Source organism: Tiliqua scincoides, chromosome 2, assembly GCF_035046505.1.
Source record: "Tiliqua scincoides isolate rTilSci1 chromosome 2, rTilSci1.hap2, whole genome shotgun sequence".
NCBI lineage: Eukaryota > Metazoa > Chordata > Lepidosauria > Squamata > Scincidae > Tiliqua > Tiliqua scincoides.
Genome location: NC_089822.1, coordinates 48,942,577 through 48,966,230, shown reverse-complemented (window position 1 = coordinate 48,966,230; position 23,654 = coordinate 48,942,577). Strand labels below are relative to the sequence as shown.

Here is a 23,654-nt window from a genome sequence, read left to right as displayed (position 1 = left end):
GCAAAATGTTTCATACGCCATTTAAAAACACTTGGTGGCGCTTAGTGCCCATCCATCTACTGTGGGATTATGAGTCTGAAAGGAAGCATATTGCAGAAATGTCATGATCTCTAAAAAATGTCTATCTTCTGCAAGCCATGATCATCAATCATTTCAGATGTTACCTGTAAACATTTTTGTGAGATATACCGATTGTAAGGGCGTGTTTACACAATCCCCCCTTCCCCTCTCCATTTCACTTCTTGGTATTTACTGTAAATATCATTTTACCCATGGCATGCCAGTACAAAACTGTTTACTAATTTTTTCAGAAGCAGTCACATGCATTGAAGATAAGGTCACCAGTCAGTGCACTTTGCATATCAAAGCAAAGCCACGGAAGTGGCCCTACTTGTAATTCATTCTTGCTGAATGGTAACTTGGCTGGTGCATGAAATGACAGATCTTGGCTGGAATAAGGTGCCCCAAGACCTACAGCTCTCCTTCTGATGCTGCTTCCCGAGGGTCTTCTGCCTGAAGTTCAATGAGGTCTGCTGTTTCTTCTTCTTCCTCCACGGGTTCCTCCTGTTCATTGTCTGGATCTGGATTTGGAGACTGGTTCTGGCTGTGCTTATTGCTATCACGGCTGCCGTGGCCGCTTGCACTTCCAAGGCGAGTTGATGCAACAACAGCTTTCACTGCAGCCTGATAAAACATGCAGACACATACACAGAGAGGATTGGTTAGATTTGTAGACAGTAACATCCGTGGTGTATCCTTATAATATCCTTATAGCTTGCGCATACATTTTGTGACATTTAATCTGCCATAGTTGACATTCTGTCCCCAGTGTAAGCAAGCCACTGCCTGGAGGATTCTTATATAACATAGGCCTACAAAAATGAGGGTCAGAAAAGTTTTTCCCAAACTTTATGGTGGTTTCATATGAATTTGGGGTGCCAATTCAAAAAATGGTATCCGTTTTGCCCTATCACATCTAGTTTTGGAGATATAGTATAGCCTCATTAGTGAATGGTTCAAGCAGCTTCCTCATGAGGAAGCCATGGTGTAGGCTTCCTCATGAGGAAGCTGCTTGAACCATTCACTAAAGAGGCTATACTATATCTCCAAAACTAAATAGGGCAAAATGGATGCCATTTTTGGAATCGGCACCCCAAATATCCCCAGGAATTGGTGTAATGTTTAAGGAAGCAAAATGTGCATTGGCCTGTGTAATTGATGAATTTCCCCTACTTAGACCCTAACTAGATTTGCATCTCGTGATCTGGACTCTATGCCTCTGTTAATGAAGTCCAGAATTGCAAGAGTTTTTGTTTTCTGATTTTTTGCAGCTGAATCACACTGCTGGCTCGTATTCAACTTGTGGTTCACTAACACACCTAGATTTTTGTAACAGATGCTGCTGCCAAGCAAGATGTCCCCCATCCTATACTTATACCTCTGTGTTTATACTTGCATGCAGAACTTTACATTTGACCTTATTTCGTTTCCCCGTGATCAAGACTGACAAGATGCTTTAAAATTCTGATTATTATTATACTTTATTATTATACTTTATTTTTACCCTACCTTTCTCCCCGAAGGGACTCAAGGCGGCTTACAAACAAAGTTAAAACAAGTTAAAAACGTGATTTAAAAACAGATAAAAACAACATATCAGGAGCAGGAGCATATCAAGAGCAGGAAGATTCTGTCTTCCAGTTTGTTTCTAGGTGCCTGCCCCCCTTTGCATAATCTGGAAATTTAATAAGCAACCCCTCTACCCTGGCAGAGGTAGAGGGCAGGAGGTCTGGTCTAGAGGGTTGAGCCTCTGTTTGCCTGAAGATAACATCCGAAGGTTGCCAGTTCGAGGCCACCACACCGTGTGACCTTGAAGCAGCTGACAAGCTGTGCCGAGTTATTCCATCTGCTCTGAGCGTGGGAGGGTGGAGGCCAGGATGAAGGCCAGATCAGAACAAAACATCTGAATTGTTGTAGCTCTTGAAAGATAGAGCCTTCTTTCAACTGTAAAAATCCCTACGGGGATTTAAATTAGCCTGCCTATGTAAACCGCCTTGAATAAAGTCTGAGGAGAAATCTGAGGACCTAGAAAGGCGGTATAGAAATACCTGTATTATTATTATTATTATTATTATTATTATTATTATTATTATTATTATTATCACCCTCTCATTCAAGTCATTTATAAAATGTTGAACAGCACAGGATCCAAGGGAGCCCTGTGGCACCCCACTTCATAGTCCTTTCCAGGTGGACATGGAGCCACTTATTAGCAGTCATTGTGAATTGTCATTCAGCCAGCTATGAACCCACCTAACAACAGTACTATCTAGCCCATATTTTTCAATTTTATCCTCCAGGACATCATGGGAGATTCAGTCAAATGCTTTGCTGAAACCTCAGCATTCCCATGATGTACAAGATTAAGTGCACAATCCTAATCAACTTTCCAGCGCTGACGTAAGGGCAATGAAGTTCTAAGGTAAGGGAACAAACATTGCCTTACCTTGAGGAAGCCTCTATGACTGTCCCCCAACTGCAGGATGCAGCACATACCCCATTAGCACAGCTATGTCAGTGTGGGAAAGTTGGTTAGGATTGCACCCTAATTTCCGGTATAAAAAAGAGATTTTTCTGGCATGACTTCTTCTTGCTTTGCACACATGCATGGTAAGATTAAAGTGTAATGTACAAGCTCTACCCCCTTTCCCTGCTCACTCCAATCAGGAAGAAAGAAAGGACGATCAGAGCTGTTGTCTTTGCAAGGGCTACTGCACAGCCCACAGTCCTCACAAAGATGACATCCTCCATTACCACCTTTCTTTTTTATTGTATGGAAAGAGGAAAAAAACCCTTGGGCAACACACTTGAATCTTGCCATTCTTCTATTCAAAGCAACGGTGACAGGAAGAAAGGAGCTCCCCACTACCCTTAAAGGGTGTGCTAGGGAGGTGGAAGACTAGTGCGGAGGGCTGTTGAGGCAGGATTGAGATCCTTGGAGATCTGGCTTGGAAGGTAGGCAAGGCCCTGGCCCTTGAGGTGCAGGGTGCCGCAGGGTTCAATTCTGTCCCCCATGCTATTTAATATCTACATGAAACCGCTGGGAGAGGTCATCCGGGGGGTTGGAGTGAGGTGTCATTAATATGCTGATACCCAGGTCTATCTCTCCTTTCCTCCAGACTCCAGGGTGGCGGTTGAGGGCCTGGAGCGCTGTCTGGAAGCAGTGAGGATCTGGATGGGGGCTAACAAGCTGAAATTAAATCCGGATAAGACAGAGGCTCTCCTGGTTTGGAAATCCTCGATGCAGGTGCTGGATTATCGGCTTGCTCTGAATGGGGTTGCACTCCCTCTGAAGGAGCAGGTTTGCAGCTTGGGGGTCCTCCTGGACTCGCAGCTGCTCCTGGATTCCCAGGTGGCGGCTGTGGCTAGGGGGGCCTTTGCTCAGGTTCGGCTGGTGCGCCAGCTGCGACCGTACTTGGATCGTGCAGACCTGGCCACGGTGATTCATGCCACGGTGACATCAAGGTTAGATTACTGTAACGCGCTCTGTGTAGGGCTGCCCCTGAAGACGGTTCGGAAACTACAATTAGTACAGAATGCCGCGGCCCGTGTGGTCACCGGAGCCAGGCGGTTTGACTCTGTCAGTCCGCTTCTCCGGAGGCTACATTGGCTGCCCATTCGTTTCCGGGCCCAATTCAAGGTGCTGGTTTTGACCTTTAAAGCCCTATACTGCTCTGGGCCAGGATATCTTAGAGACCGCCTACTCCCGTACAATCCGGCTCGCCATCTCAGGTCATCAGAGAAGGCCTTTTTGCAAGTGCCACCACCCAAGGAGGTCCGGGGGGGCGGCTGCAAGAAATAGGGGCTTCTCGGTAGTGGCACCAATATTATGGAACTCCCTTCCCCTTGATTTGAGAATGGCTCCCTCTCCTGAGAGTTTTCGGCGAGGCCTGAAAACACTGTTGTTTAAACAAGCCTTCTGATTTCTGGCCTTCTTAACATTTTTATACATCTTTTAGTTTTTTACAGGCTTGATTCCTCGGTGACTTGCTCTTTTATTCTGTCTTTTAATCTGACTACTGTTTTTATGGCCTCTGTAATGTGTTTTTAAATGTTTTTATCTGCTATGTATTAATGTTTTTAAAATTTGTTTTTTTAATATGTTGTTAGCCGCCCTGGGTCCCGTTAGGGAGAAGGGCGGGATAAAAATAAAGTTTTATTATTATTATTATTAATTTGGAGTTTGTCTTCCCTTTGAGGAATTTAGAACTCCCAAAATGCCTTACCAAACCAAAATCTAGTGAACTCACATTTAATTTGATTTTGATTAAATTGATATGGAGAACTTTTTTGTTGTTTTTCTTTTATTTAAAAGATGTATGCACTGAAGCTCAAAGCAGTGTACAATACAACAATAAAACAATTAAAAACAGAAATATAATTAGAAAAAAATTAAACATTTATAGGCTCACTGTCAAATTGTTACAGAATACCACTGCTGTTGGGAGTTTTTAAAACTAACAAAAATGTTATTTAAAACAGCTTTTTTGGAAATGTACCTTAAGTTTACGCCGAGCATTGAATTCTTGAAGTTTCTTTTGGGCTGTATCCATATGAGCAAAATTGGCTGCCTTCCCTGTGACCCACGGATGCTGCAAGGCTTGAAATGTGGTGAGGCGTTTCTTCGGGTCAAGTACAATAAGCTTCTTCACCTAAGAAATAAAAAGTATTAAGAAGAGCTTGTTCCTCAAAAAACCTTGTAGACCTCAATCCATGTATGCAGCAGTGAGCTGTCCATGACTATACACACCTTCATACCTCATCTCGTTGCTCAATGGATGGTTGGAACTGTCAGCACTAATCTACTGTTCAAGATGATTGAACCTGAAGCCAAATTTGACTTCCCACTTTTGCTATTTTGATAATGTTCAGAATAAGATCCAGGAAAAACATTCTGAATTTCTAAGCACCATTCAATGAGACTGAAAAACTATTTTATGCATCATTATGGGACCCCCTCACTGAATCATTATAAGTCACAGGGAATAGAAATGCCGTAACTATAACTTTGTTGCAGGAATTGAATTGTACAGATAGTGTTTATCAAGAACTATAGCCGTGCACGTACATCTCAGCAGATCAGTATCTCTTGGACCCAATTTATTTTATCTAATAATAAAATGGCACAGTGTGAGTAGGTGGTAATCTAGGTCTGGTGGCCTACAAATGGATCACAGGCAATGACAACTAATTTTCTCCCCTTTGCTGACAATGAAGTCCACAAAGCTCTTACACAGAAACAAAACTGCAGTGTAGTCAATGCCAATTCAGGTCTTACAGTGCAATCCTCTGCATATCTACTCAGACTCATGACTACTCAGAAGTAAACCCCACTGAATTCAAAGGGACTTACTCCCAGGTAAGTGTGCACAGGACTGCAAGCTACCAAATCCTTTCCCCCATCATTGGTGCCAACTGCCAGTGCCACTTCCTTGATCAAATTAGTAGTTTTGTGCAGAAGCTTTGGAGGAGAGATTTGGTCATAAATCTTCAGTTGCAGACTCGGCAGGGTATGCCCAACTTTCCTCCACCACACACATAATACCATATATCAGTGTTTCTGAAACTGTGGGTTGGAACTCACAAGGTGGGTCACGAGCCAATTTCAGGTGGGTCCCTATTCATTTCAATATTTTATTTTTAATATATTAGACTTAATGCTACCATGGTATGTGACTGATTTGGGGAAATGTTACAGGCCTGTATTTTTAACAAGCTACTATATATATATTCTTTTAACAATGATAGTAAATGGGACTTACTCCTGGGTAAGTGTGGGTAGGATGGCAGCCTATGATTGTTAAAAATTTTCCTGCTTGATGATGTCACTTCTGGTCATGACATCACTTCCAGTGGGTCCTGACAGATTCTCATTCTAAAAAGTGGGTCCCAGTGCTAAATGTGTGAGAACCACTGCCATATATGATATGAGTACTTCATGTCCCAATACAAGGATAGACACCTATTTCATGGAATTCCTCCCATTCAAAAAAGCTGGATGAGAAGGGATCAAACTCATGACTCAAACTCATGACTCCAGTGCATGAAGGCAGTTGTCACTGATGTGGGTAAGAATCTGAAATGTGCCTTTTACATGCTAAAGGTCTACTTGAATGCTGTTCAGATTTACACCATGCATTCTATAATTTCACAGGAAATACACATTAAAGGAGATGCCACACTTATGATGCAATGTGGATTATTCTGAAATTAACTGTGATACTGGATGAACTTACCAAATCCTTGGCATTTAGAGACACGTCATCCCACCATGGGGAAACAAAATCATATTCACAGTTCAGAATCCTCTTGAACATGTACTGGTCTCCTCTTTCATCATAGAATGGTTCAAAACCACAGAGTCTAAAGGGAAATAAAAAAGGAGTGTTAAACAATGAGGTAGCTGGCTGATGAATGTTTAAGGCAAAATAAAAATATGTTTGCCTTTAAGGTGCCACTTACTACTACTACTACTTATTATTATTAGTAGTAGTATTCATATCTCCTGATATTGTACCATTCAGAATGTAGGTGTATATATTCCCTCCCTCACATAAACTTCCCCTGTATATAGAAAGTTAGCACATCGGGAAAAAGGTTCACTGAACTGTTAGGGAACCTGATAGAGCAAATAGGAGTACACAATGGGCAAAAAATATTGTAAATCTATTTTTCTTTACAGATTTTGAAATTGAAAAAATTGCAGAATACAGTATTGTGAGAGTTGAAAATATCTCATGCTGGGCTGTAGGTGGAAGCAAAGTAACATCAGATGTGTTCCGTGGCTCACACAGTGGGAATATGGTAGATATAAAGAGTGCCATCTGTTGGTTTGTATGGAAATAGAAGAAGGGTTTAAATGACAAAGAGTGGAGTGGCTTTGAAGCTCAGGGGTTTAGAGGTGTCCCAGTTTCAGTTTTTTCATGCCCCTATATCTTGGGGAAGATGTATTTTAAAAGAGAAAATGTCCATTCAACAAAGTTAATTTGGATAGAGATGTCTACAACGTGAGATCTTCACCTTCTAGGGTTTATTATCCTGAATTGAATGACGTATCAGTGTTGGAAAATAGGAGCATAACAGAAAGGATCTACTTTACTTGTGCTCTGGAAGAAAATACAAAGCCTAAGGAAAAATGAATCACAGTATCCCTAACCATGCACAGATCTTTTTTTTTCCCTGAAGACTGTAAAGAAAAAGGCTTCAGAGGTAACCTTGTAAATAGAATCTTAGGTTAAAAGTTAAAACTGATACATTACATGGATTTACTGCTGACAGACTGAGCTGCAGAGAAGACAGAATTTTGCCTATCATAATAATGTACACCAGTTACTCAAAGATGACAGACAGAACCATCAAGGTTTGAACATGCTAAGCCTATTTAAGATGGTCCAGAAGACATCATAAACCTGCAGTTCTGATTGGTCAGCAAGTGATTACTTCCAATTGGTTAATCAACTTCCTGTTCTGTTCTGAGAGTTCCCATTGGCTTTTAACTATAGACCAATGGTCCAGTGGCATCACTAGGGGAGTGCGGCCTGCACCAGCTGACACGCACGGGGGGGGGGGGGAGGGTGACGTGCACTAATGACCAAAATTGCTAAAATTGCAGTTTGTAGGAATAATACCTTCATGTCATATACCATTTGATGCGTAATTTACAGCAGAATGCAATGAAAAATCCAGAGTGAAATATCTGTGTTCTGTCAAAAGGTATAGCCAAAAAACCAACGGGGGTGGGAGATGATGCATTATCACGCCCACCACTCAGGTTGTTGCCCCGCCCAATGCATGGGCGAAGGCCCATCATGGGAGTGACGTGCTGGCCTCCTGTCTCAGGTGATGCAAACCCTAGTGACACCACTGCAATTGTCAGTATCTTTGAGGGAGTGTGTCCCACGATCAGTTGCAGAGGCTGAGGGACAAAATAAAAAGAGCAGCTGAGTCAGTGACGGAAGCTTGGTGTTGGTTGAAAGGTTATCGAGAGACAATGTGATACCCACAACAACCTGACCCTTACCTTTACTACAGGAGAGTCTCCACCAGAGCAACCTGGGGGGGGGGGTCACCCTGACAAGTGGAGCAGAAAGCAAGAAGGGTAACGTCAACCTGGACAGGAAGGGCAACTCCTCCTGTTTCTGTTCATTCTGTGTAGGACTAAATAATGAAACTGCAAGTACTGCAGAGTCCTTAGTGGTATGTGATGAGTACTCGCAATAACCCCCAGAGGTAGAGCTTTCTTCCAGGAGGCGAAAGCAGAGATGACACATACGTCGCTTACATTCATATATCAATTTTGGCCCTTACTAGGGCCAGCCCATCCATTAGACCAACTGAAGCGGTTGCTTCAAACAGCAGCTTGGTGGGAGGGTGCCCATCTCTGCCTACTTGCCTCCACTGCCCTTCCTTTTTCCTGGATCAGAAAATGAAGAAGGGGATATAGAGGAAGGGGATATGTGGAGCAGAGTGCTGAGTGAGGACATTGGAGACTAGGAGTAGCAGAGGCTGTCACATCATCAGGTAAAGAGGAGCAGCATCTGGAATGCTAGCTCAGGCATCAAGAGGTCTTTGGTCAGCCCTGGCCTTTTCACATGACAGATAAAACCCTGCTAGGCATGATTAAGAACCTTTCTTTTCAATGGGACTTTGATACAAGTAACTAAGAGCCCAATACTGGGCTTGGTGCCACAGCTTTGTGACACTGCGCACTGTTGCAAATGTGCCGTAGGGCACGTTTGCAAGCCTTACCGCCGGGCTACTGACCGTGTTAGCCCAGTGCTGGCCGGTGCTGGGCTAGTGCGCAGCGGGTGTCTAGCCTCCACCGCTCGGTGGTCTCATGGACTGCTGAGCTGTGGCACAGTAAGCAGGGGCAGGGAGGGGGGTGGGGAGGAAGCGTTCTGGTGAGGGGGGAGGCATGGGGAGGGTGGAGGGTGGATGGGTGGTGTGACGGGGAGGCAGGGGGCAGGGAGAGGGCGAGTGGGACGCGTCCTGGGGGAGGGATTGGGGAGGCAGGGGGCAGGTCCAGTGGAACGGAGCTCCACCGGATCCTGTCCGTTCATGCAGGGCTTAGCGCCCTACAGGAACAGCTTTACTGTCGACCTTTTGGTTGGCGGTAAAGTGAGTAGTCCCATTGCGGGCCTGATTCCCTTACCCGGGAGGATGAAAGTCCTCTTCTCCCAAGGCGCCGCCTGTGGTAGCCTGAGGCGCGCAGGATCCGGCAGCCGTTCTCGGTGCCACCAAGGCTGGGCACCCCGGGCAACTCAGGATTGGGCTGCCCATCATGAACCTCACATCTGGAACAGTTGTTATCTCCAAGGAAGCATCAATTGTCTACCAAGCACTGGCTACAAATAATGACTAAGATATAACTAAAAAAGAAGCAGTGCGAGTTACAAGTTAGGACAATACACATTTTTAAATGATGATCTGAATCATCAGTGGAACTTGTATTTGCAAACTATTAGAGCTACAAATATGCTGAAGTAAATTGTCACTCTTTTCCATCCTTATTGGCAAAGCTCACAAATGGTATGAAAAATGGTGCCTAGAAAATGAGCTGCTGAAAAATCACTTTTTGTTCCATGGAGTAACTCCATCTAAACTCACAGGATGTAGGTGATTATTCCCAAGGACCACATGTCCACTTCTGGTCCATAGGCACATCCGCGAAGAATTTCTGGTGCTGCAGATGTCAAAAAATAAAAAAATAAAACATTTAATGTAGAAAGCTACAGCAGTGAAGTCTAGATCAGTGGTTCTCAAACTGGTGGGTCACAACCCACCAGGGAAATTGGGAGTAGGGCATTCCTCATTAAGGGGAGTGGCCCTGCAGTGATGGCATTGACTGCGCTGCAGCAATCATGGTGCTGCCACAACCAAGGAACTTCTTACCATACCTGCTGGGCACCATTAGTCTCCTGGGGGGTGTGGAGAGCCCACAGACACCTCCACAGGGCTCTCCAAGCCTCAGAATATCTAAAAATAGTGATCAAGATCCACTTCCAGTTTCGCGATGGCTATTTTTAGTTATTCTGAAGCTTGGGGAGCCCTGCAGAGGTGTCCGCAGACTCCCCGCATGCCCCAGGAGGCCTGCATTGCTCCTGGTATGCACAACCTCCTCTTTCATCCCTGTTAGCGGCATGATCCTGGTGATCATGTCTCTGCCTTCTCCCCTCCCTTGCAAATACTTACTAGGTTCTCAACTTCCCTGTAGAAGTTTGGGAACCACTGATCTAGATGCAAAGGCAAAGGAAAAACATTCTGCAAATCCATATGCAGACAAAATTTCTAACTATTTGAGTGAAATAAAAACAAAGGAGTTGTTTGAAGGATCTGCAAAACAGGGCACATTGCTTAAGTATAATATGTATGTATATCAAATATATTCTCAAATGTTTTGAAGAATTAGTTGCAGAAAAGGGATATTGAGAGGATACATACACAATAGTTTCAAGTTGTAATCATACTGAACTCAAATTGATAATTAAGATCAAGTATAATTTTCCATTTAAACGTTGCTTTTTTGCATCACATAGGCTTTCCCTATCCTGTCTGTTTACTCTTTCAGTTGCTACTTGCCAATTCATTTCAAGCTGGGCATTGAGGAAAAACTGAGAATCTTCTGCAAAAGACGAATGGAGAGAGAAACAAAACATGAACCTCTGCATATGGAGAATTTAGTAAGGAAGGAAGGAATTTATTCTCACTACCACTGGGCTTCAGAGAAGAAACAGAAGTGACAGGAGACCGTCTTCCAGCTTCCCTCTTTTCCACTGACTGAAACAGAGGGAGAACAAATCCTGCCTCTCCCAAGAGTCCCCTGCACATGTCAGAAGACTGGGGTAAGGAAACAGTCTTCTCACATTTCTTAATGGACTTTTGCAGAATTGCATGGGCAATGGACTTCTTTTCCATTAGATGTCACTTCTCCTACCTCTCTTTCTCTTAGCTCTTCAAAATCAACTGCTATTTCCCCTGCTCCATTCTATCACCTCCATCCCCTTGCTTCACAATCTGCTTCTCCTTTTCTATGCCCCTTAATTATCCTTGCCCTGGCTTCCCTTGCTCTCCACCAGTTTCTTTCCGAGGCCCCTGCCCTTATGCTGACCCTTCTCCCTTCCTCACTCTCTTCCCTTCTGCCACTTTCCTAGGCTTGCCAGGAGATACACAAAATACTCTGAGATTTCGGATGTGTCCCAAGGAGAAGCCTGGTGATCATGCCACTGCTAACACTTGAAAAATGGGGGAGAATCTTGTGCTGGGGTGAGGCCAAGTAGCACTTCTAAAATAGCCTATGAATAATCTTTGTAGCGTATCTCCCTAACAAAAAGCCGGAGAAACGGGGGGGGGGGGGACTGACGGACAGACGGACTATTTCTTTCTCTTTGTGATTTAATGCTTTTTTTAATGACCTTTCAGGTATAAAAAAGACAGTTTTATATTGTCTGTGTATCTTGATCGGTCATTGCATTATCTGAAGTGTCAGGCTTTTGTCTCATTCATTATGCACACAAAAATTATAATCTATTATCATCTTTGTGGTTGCCTATTTTGTCACCCTAAGGCAATGCATAACAATTTCAAGAGCTTAATTATTCATGACCAATGAATACCACGATTTCTCAGTGCCTGTGATTGTCTCGCATCTCACTTTCCAGTTTGGAATTGTGCTTTTGTCTGGACATCAGGCATTATTTTTGTGTCTCTGTTTAATTTTCAAGTTCTGTGCCTTTTCTCTCATTCAAGTCTGAGGTGCCTGTGTTATTAAAAGCCTGAAGATGGTGGTATGTTAAAACACAAAGAGTTCTTTCTTTCTGTCAAAATGCCATTTAATACAATGTGAGCACCTGCTCAAGATTTTAAATATTTAATGTTACATTTAAAATATTGTCAATCATAAAAATGCATTAGATGGAGGAAAATATCCAATACAATTTACAAGTATGCTTGTCAAACATACTTTTCTCAAGTGAAGCAACAGATTATTTTGGTATAAAATAGCTGCATGTCATATGGAGACCGCTATGATAAGGCAATCTGAAAGTTGCTGAATTTACATTTCACTTATTGTTTGGATTATTATTGGACAACTTATTGTTGTTCCCCTGGGGGCTGGGGATAAGAATAGGCCCTCAGTTTGGCTGTACTTGTCGTAAGAGGCGACTAAACAGCCACCAGGTATATGGGACTCATTAGCCTGGGAAGGCAGCTCATCTGAGAGAAGGAAAACTCTGATCCCAAACCTCCACTGCCTTGTGGCTACATCCAGTTATGGAAAAGGCTTCAGGAGTCAACCTCGAGGCAAAAACCAGAGCCGGAATCCCTGAGGCAGTTCATGGCTGAACACAATCACGTTCTGGCAACTCCTGCAACGCCGCTGGAACCAACCGTATTGGCCTCTGCCTTTCCATTGGACCATTTCAGCGACGTGGAGAGGGGGGATTTGCTGCATGGGTAACAGCCTATCCCCCATACCTACTTTACCCAGGCTTCGCGCACTGGAGAGGACACTCTGTTCCAGAACCACCATTCAGAGTGTGACACCATAGTCTTCCGAGACTGAAGGATGCCAACAACTATTGTTTGGATGCAATTCAGATTAAATGGCTGCAGACCTAAATATCCTACTGAAATCAGTAATAACTTTGGTCAGTATAATTGGCCTAAAAAATAGCTGTAATGTGTATTTCTGTTACAAATAGATCTGAGGTCAATAAAGAGGAATCTGTGAAAGGGTTTTTTTTTTTAAAGGGATTGTATACCAAATTAAATCAAGCACCCAAAGCAGCACCAAATTCTGTTGACCTCCTGCTTAATTGTGCCTCCTGCTGTTGCCACTGCAATCCCATCAACATGTTGATGCTGTACTGTCATGCATCCCCCTCTGTCATCACCCTCCTCTTTCCTTCATCCTCCTCCAGGTGCACATACACCCTTGGTTCCTCCTTTCTCCTGATTTTCAATTTTAAAAGTCCAGGAAGTGAGCTAAAGAAGATATTTATGGAGGGGAAGGAGGGGAGGCACTGGTTTAGAGAATTTTCATGGAGAGGCCCTTGGTTACCACTCCCATCTCTCTACATATACTTCCTGGAGAAGCAGGAGAAAGTGATGGCAGCAATTATTGCTGCTGGGCCTGTGCACTCTCTCTCTCTCTCTCTCTCTCAGGTGAACCAGGCTTGGCCAAACGAAAGCATCCAGCCTGGAGGTGATGGTGGTGGAGCAATCTGATATTGATTGCTCCCTGGAAGGAGAGATAAGAACAGACTTATAGCTGCTTTTTCCTCCAATTCAACAGGTGCAATTGCTTGCTCTCAGTTAGTAAGAAAGGATCAGAACAAAGGGTGAATTGACTAGTTAAGCAGTGACCTGCAGGAGGTGACAGACAAATGCAAGACACCACACCAACTTGCTATCCCCTCAACTGCTTGAAGCGACTGGTTCACCTGGCTTCATGGGTGGGTCTTCCCTGATTGTATCCAAAGCAAGTTACTAATGACTAAGCACCACTGAAATGAATGAGACAAGATAGTTAGGACTAACTCAAGATCCACTAATTTCAGTGGGACTTAGTTTTACTTTGGGTATGGTCCTCAGAGTCTTGGCTTTGAAAGCTGAAACAGGACTTGATGTATGAAGGTGCTGGGGTTGATGAAAAATAGCATGGGTATTTTTTATTTATTCTTATTTTAGATATGAATTGACATCCCAATCTAGTAAGAAAAGTCTGTACCCATAGGCTTATGCATGTGGATAAGCAGTCTGGATCTGATCTATGCATTCTAAAGGGATGTGGGTGGGGGACACACACCTTACATCTCTCCCAGAAGAGCACATTCATGCTCTTGCACTGGGTGTATTGAAAACCACCAATAAGATGATTGGCGCTGTCATAACTGATAGCACCAATCACATGAAGAGAAAGGACATTGCTTCCAGGCAATGAGTACTGCATAGTCTTTCTCCCAAATAGGCAATCTTCTCCTTCCCAAATAGATGGCCTACACTACGCTTCATTGGAGGGGGAAGTTCTGACATACACTGCTGTATCTGAGTATCTCAGTACTGGGGCCAGAGTCACAATGTATTTTCATGTGAACTGCATTTACTTTTTGCTATTGTGGATCTAACTGTATATTTCTCAATACAGAAGAATGCCAAAACCAGAAACTGTAAGCTCTTAAAATAACTAAATATAAGAAAACAGACACCTAGTACATTTTAAGTAACAAAGTAACATACCACAGTACCCTGGAGTTCCACAGACTGTTTTCATGGTCACTTGATCTGCAACAATCTTGGAAAGTCCAAAATCAGCTGTTACACACAAATCAGAAGTGTTGATTGTTATTTTATTTTGTTTTTTTGTGACAGTCTGCAGAATTAAATGAATAAAATATTTTATTTTATTCTTTGGAAAATATACCAAACTAATCAAAATTGGGATACAGAGCTGACAGCCCAATCCTATGCATGTCTACTCAGAAGTAAGTCCTATTATAGTCAATGGAGCTTACTCCCAGGCAAGTGTGCATAGGATTGGGCTGTGATTCATTTTAGTGAATTAATGAATGCATACAAAAGTAAACTCCAGTTTAATGTTGCCATTCCAAGGCAGAAGAATAGATAGCCGTACTGCTTAGGTTTCTATTCTCTCTACGGTTTCTGTACAGAGTCTTCACCCATCAAATGTTTATGCCTAATAAAGGTTTTGTTGACTGTTGACTGAATAGATAGCCCAATTTTATCCTTGGCCAGCCTGCATGATGCAGGGACCCTGAGGCAGCCTCCGCTGCATCCTATGAGCTATCAGGGAGAGGTAAATAAAGAAAAAATTAACTTACCTCCTCTACCATTCTCTGGTCCCCTATGGGTCTAATCAGGTCTACACTAGCTATTTTTAATGGCATAAATTTCTAGGGTCCAAAAGGGGCATGCAGAGTCTGGGAAAGGGGTTTTGGCTCTTGCAGGTGCAACTGCCACCAAGATCCACCCTGACCCACCCCCAGCCCTCACCTGCCCCCACTGCCAACTTATCTGCTCTGGAAGCCAGTCTGTTGCCTGCCACTACAGGCTCCTGTACTGTTGGCAGCAAGCTACCCACCTTTGGAGTAGCTTGGATGATGGTGTTTCATGCATTATGACTGGATTGCAATGACAGGATTGAGCTAGAAATATTCTAGAAACAAATGTTACTCAGCATTTCTGAACAGATTAAGACCGTATTTTTTTTAAAGGGAGGGGGAAGTAACATTAAACATGCTTCATGGCATGGGTGCATATGCTAGCACATAATTTGAGTACATGTGTCCCCTGGTATCAGTGTATCCTGTTCTTTGTGGTTCTCTATGTCCCCAACCCTTAATTGTTTTGTGAAGCATTCAGTCTCCTCTTGGGAGCCTCCTGAGGTCTCTTGCCAGGCAGCAACCCACTCTACTGTCCTCTGCAGGCCTTGGAATGCCCCACAGAAGCATCTGGAAGCTACTTCTGGGTTGCAAATACGATTTCTGGTTGCTTCTGCGGGCCATTCTGAAGCCCACAGAGGCCAGTAGAGTGGGTTGCTTGTCCTGTAAGTTCCAGAGGAAGCCTCTGGAGGCTCCCAAGAAGACTGGATTGCTTTGCACAACAGTCAATTTGGGTTCCCCTTTATCCATTGTTGCCTATATCTGCGGGGGTGGGGTACAGGATGTAACATCCGCAGATAACAGGGGTGCTTGTACTTTTGAATACAATAGGTCTATGAATGGGGAAGAGAAAATGACCGACATTACAGAGGAAAAGGTGGAAAAAAATATGAAAGGAGGAAGAGAACAGACAGGACCTGTGCAGTACCCACAACTCTGTCATATTGATAGATCTAAAGTTGTTTTGGTAATGAATATGCATTTTCACTTATAACTGAAAGCAATATGCTGCAATGTTGATTCAGTACCCAATCCTAAAGGCCCTTCGTGATGGCGCTGATCTCCACTGCTGGTGCTGGGTATTGTAAATGTGCTGTAAAGCATGTTTATGACATCCTCAGAGTAGGGAGGGCTAGCACCAGGCCAGCACCAGTTGGCACTGGGCCCAGAGATGGAAGGACACTGCTCTGAGCAAGGTAAGAGCTCCGGGCAGCAGTGTGGGCTTTCGGCGGGGGGCGGAGGCTTTCCTGCTCCACCTGATTCTATCCTCCATGTTGAGCTGAAAAGCATGACATGGAGGTTCTCGTCTGCAAAATAGCCGGCACAGACATGGGAAGCCCCACTGTGGGGCCTGGGGCTTTCCTCAGGGGATGGGGATGCGGGATACAGTAGTCACCAGTTTGGTGCTGCTTCCTCTGGGCGCTGGGAAGCAGTGGTGTAACTAGGGGGGGCAGAGGGCGGTCTGCCCCGGGTACCACCCTTGGGGGGGTATACCACCACAAATCCCCCAATATAGCTAATATAGCGAAGGTTAGGAGGAACCCCATCATGCCATATACCGTTGGATGCAGAATTTCCAGCAGAATGCAATGCAAAAACCCAGATTGAACTTTCCCCTTTCCATCAAAAGTTATGGCCAAAAACCAGAAACCAAAAAATGCATGGAAACCTATGGAAAATGAAACTCAGCCATATTGTGTGTTTACTCGCAAGTAGGCAAACGTATCATAGTTCATTGGAAAGGGCAGACTGAGAGGAATCCAGTGACACCAGGATGGTTTCTATCCAATGAAAGCAGTCCCTAAAAAACACCCAAGAAGGAAGTCCCTCCCTCCAAGTAGGCGAATGTATTGAGTCCTATGGAAAGTGAAAGTAAGCCACTGGGTCGCATTTATTCGTGAGTAAGCAAATGTGCCTTGGCTCCTGGTCAAGTCAGGCAAAGGGGAATGCAAGGCTAGCTGCATGGTCCCAATCTGGAGCTCAACAAATGCTCCAGAAGGCAGTACCCTCCAAAGAATGGTCGGTCTGTGGAACTCCTTGCCACAGGATGTGGTGCTGGCGTCTAGCCTAGACGCCTTTAAAAGGGGATTGGACAAGTTTCTGGAGGAAAAATCCATTATGGGGTACAAGCCATGATGTGTATGCGCAACCTCCTGATTTTAGAAATGGGTTATGTCAGAATGCCAGATGCAAGGGAGGGCACCAGGATGAGGTCTCTTGTTATCTGGTGTGCTCCCTGGGGCATTTGGTGGGCCGCTGTGAGATACAGGAAGCTGGACTAGATGGGCCTACGGCCTGATCTAGTCTGGCTGTTCTTATGTTCTTATGTTCTTATGCGTTGGCTTGGTCATGTCGTGAGAATGGATGATGGCCGGATCCCAAAGGATCTCCTCTATGGAGAACTCGTGCAAGGAAAGCGCCCTACAGGTAGACCACAGCTGCGATACAAGGACATCTGCAAGAGGGATCTGAAGGCCTTAGGGATGAACCTCAACAAGTGGGAAACCCTGGCCTCTGAGCGGCCCGCTTGGAGGCAGGCTGTGCAGCATGGCCTTTCCCAGTTTGAAGAGACACTTTGCCAACATTCTGAGGCTAAGAGGCAAAGAAGGAAGGCCCATAGCCAGGGAGACAGACCAGGGACAGACTGCACTTGCTCCCGGTGTGGAAGGGATTGTCACTCCCGGATTGGCCTTTTCAGCCACACTAGACGCTGTGCCAGAACCACCTTTCAGAGCGCGATACCATAGTCTTTCGAGACTGAAGGTTGCCAATACAATGTTCTTATGAATAAACCAGAGGCTTGAGCTGCTAAGGTTGGCACTGGGGAGGGCTGAAAATCTCACTGCTTTATCTGTGTGTGTGTGTGTGTGGGGGGGGTGTTATTGTAGGCAGGCTACAGAGAAAATTCACTTGGTGAAACAGGGCTGGCTTCCCCTTATTTATTTGTTTTATTTAAAATTTATTTATAATTATTTTATTTTGCTTGAAGATGTCACTGCCAGCCATGACATCACTTCCAGTGATTCATGGACAGACTGTCATTCTAAAAAGTGGGTCCCAGTGTTAAAAGTTTGAGAACCACTGTCTTAACTCAAAACAGGCCAATGAGACATCCGGGGTGGGGGGTGACATCCTAGTGACCAAAATTCTGGAAATCGTGGCTTTTAGGAATAATACCATCATGTTATATACCATTTGATGCAGAATTTCATCCATTGCTTGTGGGGAAATAATCACTGCCTTTATTTTTCTGGCCACTATTATTATTCATTCCATGTCATGACTATTACTATCTCTTTCTCTCCTACCTCACAGGGTTGTTGTGAGGACAAAATAAGGGGAGGAACCATGCACACCACCCTGAGCCGCTTAGAGGAAGGGTGGTATAAAAAGTGAATTAATTAATGAAACAATATATTTAATAATAGTAATAATAAATTATTATTATTTATTAAATTTATTAATAAATTTATTAATAAATTTATTTATTATTTAAAATGTATTTATTATTATTAAATTAAGTCATATGGGGTGACAAAAATTTATGAGCCCCGGGTGTCAAATGACCTAGCTACGCCTCTGCTGGGAAGCATAAGATTGGGCTGTCAATATAGCATAACTTTATCTGCTTATGATTTCTCAAACATATACTGTCATTCAAAATAATGTGTTAGGGATAATTGTATAGGAATAGGGATCATTGTAATCCAAAGAATTCTGTAGTGCACAGTGAGTCAAGTAAGTAGAGTTTGCTTCATTTGCTGATGTAGGAACACTTGGTACACAATGAGAATGATTGAAATGAATGAATGAAAGAGTGAATGAATGAATGAATGAATGTACATTCTTTAGCATTGAAATGAATGGGGAAGCTGCACTAAAGCTGCAATGTGCAAACCAAAACTGCAACAGAACAATGTTGCTTACCTATTTTTAAAGGTGCATCTGGAGCTGGTGTTGCATATAATAGATTTTCTGGTTTTAAATCACGATGAACGATTCCATTGGCATGTAGATACTAGAAAGAAGAAATGCAATTTCTGAAGTTAAATCTGAACCTTCCAATATCTTCCTTCATAATACTGTATATTAATAGTGCATTTATTACAGTTCCATGAATTGAAAATAGATGATCCCAGCCTTTGAGAAAAGGATTTGTTATCTTGGGGTCTCTGAATGCAACTTGTTAATGTTTCATAGGAAAGTGTAACTCTGACGTTTTAAAGAAGAAAACACATCAGAGGGGACTATTAATCATTCTCTTTTAAATTGCATTAGTGTACTCCAGAGGTGATGTAGAGCTATCAAAGACAGGATCATCCAAATAGGAACAAGCCTGTGTTACAAGCTACACCAGTAATTTTCAACCATTCTCATCTCATGGCACACTGACAAGGCACTAAAATTGTCAAGACACACCATCAGTTTTTTGACAATTGACAAAGCACACCGCTCTGACAGCAGGGGCTTGCATTCCCCAGTAGCCCTACTAACAAATGATCCTCCCTCAAACTCCCACGGCACACCTGCAGAACATCCATGGCACACTAGTGTGCCATGGCACAGTGGTTGAAAATGGCTGGGCTACACTGTTCATCTTCTCCTTCCATTTGCTGTTCTTTGCAACCAAGTTCAAGGTTCCAATAATACATATATGTAGGGGTAGTGTTAGAGGTTCTCTAGGCTGGGTATTGAGGGCCCATGCCCATGAGAGGGCCCATCTGGCTAGGTCAAACAACCACATATCCTTCAGCATGGATGGCAATGGTAGAGCCGCATGTGCCCTTGGGGGGCCAGATGGCATTAGAGGACCCAATGCAGAGCTTTGTCCCAGGGCTGCTTACTACTTGACATAGGCATTGCACACATTTATCCTTGGTTTGCTTGTTGTTTGAAACTTATTCTACTGGGATCGGTGATGTCGCTAAGGGGGTGCAGGGGGGTGACACCAATATTGGCCAAAATTTTTAAAACCTTGGTACTTTCGAATAATACTGTCATGTTATATATCAATCAATGTGTAATTTCATGCAGAATGCAATGAAACAAACGGCATTGAAATATCTCCATTCTGTCAAAAGTTATAGCTAAAAAACCAGTGAGATAGGAGGTCCATCATGGGGTTGATGCACTGGCCTTCCACACTGTGTGAAGCAAACCCTAGTGACACCATTGGCTGGGATCAGCTGCAGTATAATGCAAATTCTGTGGCATGTTAGAGCATTTTTTAGGTACCGCCATTTTATGTAACAGATTAAATTTCAAGGACCAGTGTTTCCATAGTACATTGAAAAAGTAAAATATTACTACAGATAGAGAAGAAATATCTAGACCATTGCTGTTCTGTGCAAAAATACAATTAGATGGTCTCATTTCAGAAGCTACAGATAATTTACAAACATTGTTTATTTAGGCCAGAGACAGAAACCCAATTACCTGAGAATAGATTCTTGTGATAAAAGGGACAGTTTTGTCATTTAATGGTTTCAGGAATTGCAGCCATAACATCAGCTGTGGATACTATACCGGATTAGTATAAAAAGGCTTTTAAGGAGAAGATTAAAACATTGCATTTATAAATCAAAATAGCTTTTTATAACAATAAAATAACTTTACTATACATAAAATATACTTTATCACTGATTATAGTAAAAGGCCAGCTTTGCAGAAGCCTGTTTGTTCTAATCAAGCTTTCTAAGTACCCCTCCATAAACTGGGTATTCATAAATAAAGAACACTTATGTGCCCAGATCCAGGGGCTATAAGTGCATGTAACCATGTGCCATGTCCACTTCCTGAGCTGGGTGGAGAATTGTATGCGCATGTAAATTAGTGGTGTTACAGGCACAATTTTCCTTCCTGATGCGACAGTGAGGGCTGCACCCATGTAGTAGCCCTTTAATCTAAAACATTTCCAATCAGCTGTTTGGGTAGGAAAGTAGGTGGCCAAATTCAGGCCCCTCACAGAATTGATTTGCAGGTTTTAGTTGGGGCAGGTTGTTTATTTTTAAAGAGCGATGTACACATAGCCCTGGCTACGTTATGTTAAACTGGAGCCAAAAAACAAAGACGAGGCAGTCTTATGCAGGTGCACACAGAAGTAAGTCCAACTGCAATCAATGACGATTATCCTAGGTCAAAAATCAAAGGAAGCATATGGACAACATAGTCACAGGGTTGGTCCATCCGTGATGCCGCTTGAGACAGTTGCCTCAGGCTATAGATCAGCAGAGAAGGTACCTGCTTTGGTCCACTTGGTTCCACCATTTTACTCATCAGTAAACACACACCTGTGCCTCCGCCTGCCTCCACGCGCAGGGCCAGCTAGGCAGGCGGAGATCAGGGGTCTCAATGCGTGGATGAGACGGTGGTGTAGGGAGGAGGGGTTTAGATTCGTTAGGCACTGGGGAACGTTTTGGGACAAGCGGGGCCTGTACAAGAGGGACGGGCTCCATTTGAACCAGAATGGAACCAGACTGCTGGCGCATAACATTAAAAAGGTGGCAGAGCAGCTTTTAAACTGATCCCTGGGGGAAGGCCGACAGGCGCCGAGGGGCATCCGGTTCGGGACTCCTCATCCCTATGGGATGAGGATGGGGAGGTTAGAGAACAACAAGACAAAGGCAGGGTAGGAGAAGAAATTGGGAAAGTTAGGGAGATGGGATGTGATAGACGGTTTGGCACAATGAGAGGATGCGGGGACAAAGGAGCGAATAAGCAGCCCATCCTGGGGCATTCCGTGTATAAATGCTTTTATGCGAATGCCCGAAGTCTACAAGCAAAGGTGGGAGAACTGGAATGTCTGGTGACAAGGGAAAATATTGACATAGTGGGCATAACGGAAACCTGGTGGAATGCGGAGAATCAATGGGATACCGCAATCCCGGGCTATAAACTCTACAGGAGGGACAGGCAGGGGCGTGTTGGAGGTGGGGTGGCCCTTTATGTTAAGGAAGGGATAGAATCCAGCAAAGTAGAGATTGAAGGTGGGTCCGACTCCACCGTAGAATCTCTGTGGGTTAAATTACCAGGCTTGTGCAGCGATGTAATACTGGGGGCGTGCTATCGTCCTCCAGACCAGAAATCTGATGGGGACCTTGAAATGAGGAAACAGATCAGGGAGGTGACAAGGAAGGACAGGGTTGTAATCATGGGGGACTTCAATTATCCTCATATTGACTGGGTCAATTTGTGTTCTGGTCACGATAAGGAAACCGGATTTCTTGACATGCTGAATGACTGTGGCTTAGATCAGCTAGTCACGGAGCCCACCAGAGGACAGGTGACTCTGGATTTAATTTTGTGCGGTACGCAGGACCTGGTTAGAGATGTAAACATTACTGAGCCATTGGGGAACAGTGATCATGCTGCGATCCGTTTTGACGTGCACGTTGGGGGAAGAATACCAGGCAAATCTCTAACAAAAACCCTTGACTTCCGACGGGCGGACTTCCCTCAAATGAGGAGGCTGGTTAGAAGGAGGTTGAAAGGGAGGGTAAAAAGAGTCCAGTCTCTCCAGAATGCATGGAGGCTGCTTAAAACAACAGTAATAGAGGCCCAGCAGAGGTGTATACCGCAAAGAAAGAAGGGTTCCACTAAATCCAGGAGAGTGCCCGCATGGCTAACCAGCCAAGTTAGAGAGGCTGTGAAGGGCAAGGAAGCTTCCTTCCATAAATGGAAGTCTTGCCCTAATGAAGAGAATAAAAAGGAACATAAACTGTGGCAAAAGAAATGTAAGAAGGTGATAGGGGAGGCCAAGCGAGACTATGAGGAACGCATGGCCAGCAACATTAAGGGGAATAATAAAAGCTTCTTCAAATATGTTAGAAGCAGGAAACCCGCCAGAGAAGCGGTTGGCCCTCTGGATGGTGAGGGAGGGAAAGGGGAGATAAAAGGAGACTTAGAGATGGCAGAGAAATTAAATGAGTTCTTTGCATCTGTCTTCACGGCAGAAGACCTCGGGCAGATACCGCTGCCCGAACGGCCCCTCCTAACCGAGGAGTTAAGTCAGATAGAGGTTAAAAGAGAAGATGTTTCAGACCTCATTGATAAATTAAAGATCAATAAGTCACCGGGCCCTGATGGCATACACCCAAGGGTTATTAAGGAATTGAAGAATGAAGTTGCAGATCTCTTGACTAAGGTATGCAACTTGTCCCTCAAAACGGCCAGTGCCAGAAGATTGGAGGATAGCAAATGTCACGCCTATTTTTAAAAAGGGAAAGAGGGGGGACCCGGGAAACTATAGGCCGGTCAGCCTAACATCCATACCGGGTAAGATGGTGGAATGCCTCATCAAAGATAGGATCTCAAAACACATAGACGAACAGGCCTTGCTGAGGGAGAGTCAGCATGGCTTCTGTAAGGGTAAGTCTTGCCTCACGAACCTTATAGAATTCTTTGAAAAGGTCAACAGGCATGTGGATGCGGGAGAACCCGTGGACATTATATATCTGGACTTTCAGAAGGCGTTTGACACGGTCCCTCACCAAAGGCTACTGAAAAAACTCCACAGTCAGGGAATTAGAGGACAGGTCCTCTCCTGGATTGAGAACTGGTTGGAGGCCAGGAAGCAGAGAGTGGGTGTCAATGGGCAATTTTCACAATGGAGAGAGGTGAAAAGCGGTGTGCCCCAAGGATCTGTCCTGGGACCGGTGCTTTTCAACCTCTTCATAAATGACCTGGAGACAGGGT

General features: G+C 44.0%; 1 protein-coding gene across 1 annotated transcript in view; it reads right to left on the bottom strand.

Annotated features, from left to right (window-relative positions):
- Positions 1 to 471: 471 nt before the first annotated feature.
- Positions 472 to 23,654, bottom strand: part of CAMK4 (calcium/calmodulin dependent protein kinase IV) — a 130,380-nt gene continuing 107,197 nt past the window's right edge. Inside the window, exons 6-11 of the mRNA XM_066612560.1 lie at positions 18,888 to 18,978; positions 14,299 to 14,373; positions 9,667 to 9,742; positions 6,297 to 6,423; positions 4,560 to 4,712; positions 472 to 684 (exon numbers count right to left, since the gene is read on the bottom strand). Coding sequence (XP_066468657.1) covers positions 472 to 684; positions 4,560 to 4,712; positions 6,297 to 6,423; positions 9,667 to 9,742; positions 14,299 to 14,373; positions 18,888 to 18,978 — 735 coding nt within the window. The remainder of the gene's footprint in view (positions 685 to 4,559; positions 4,713 to 6,296; positions 6,424 to 9,666; positions 9,743 to 14,298; positions 14,374 to 18,887; positions 18,979 to 23,654) is intronic.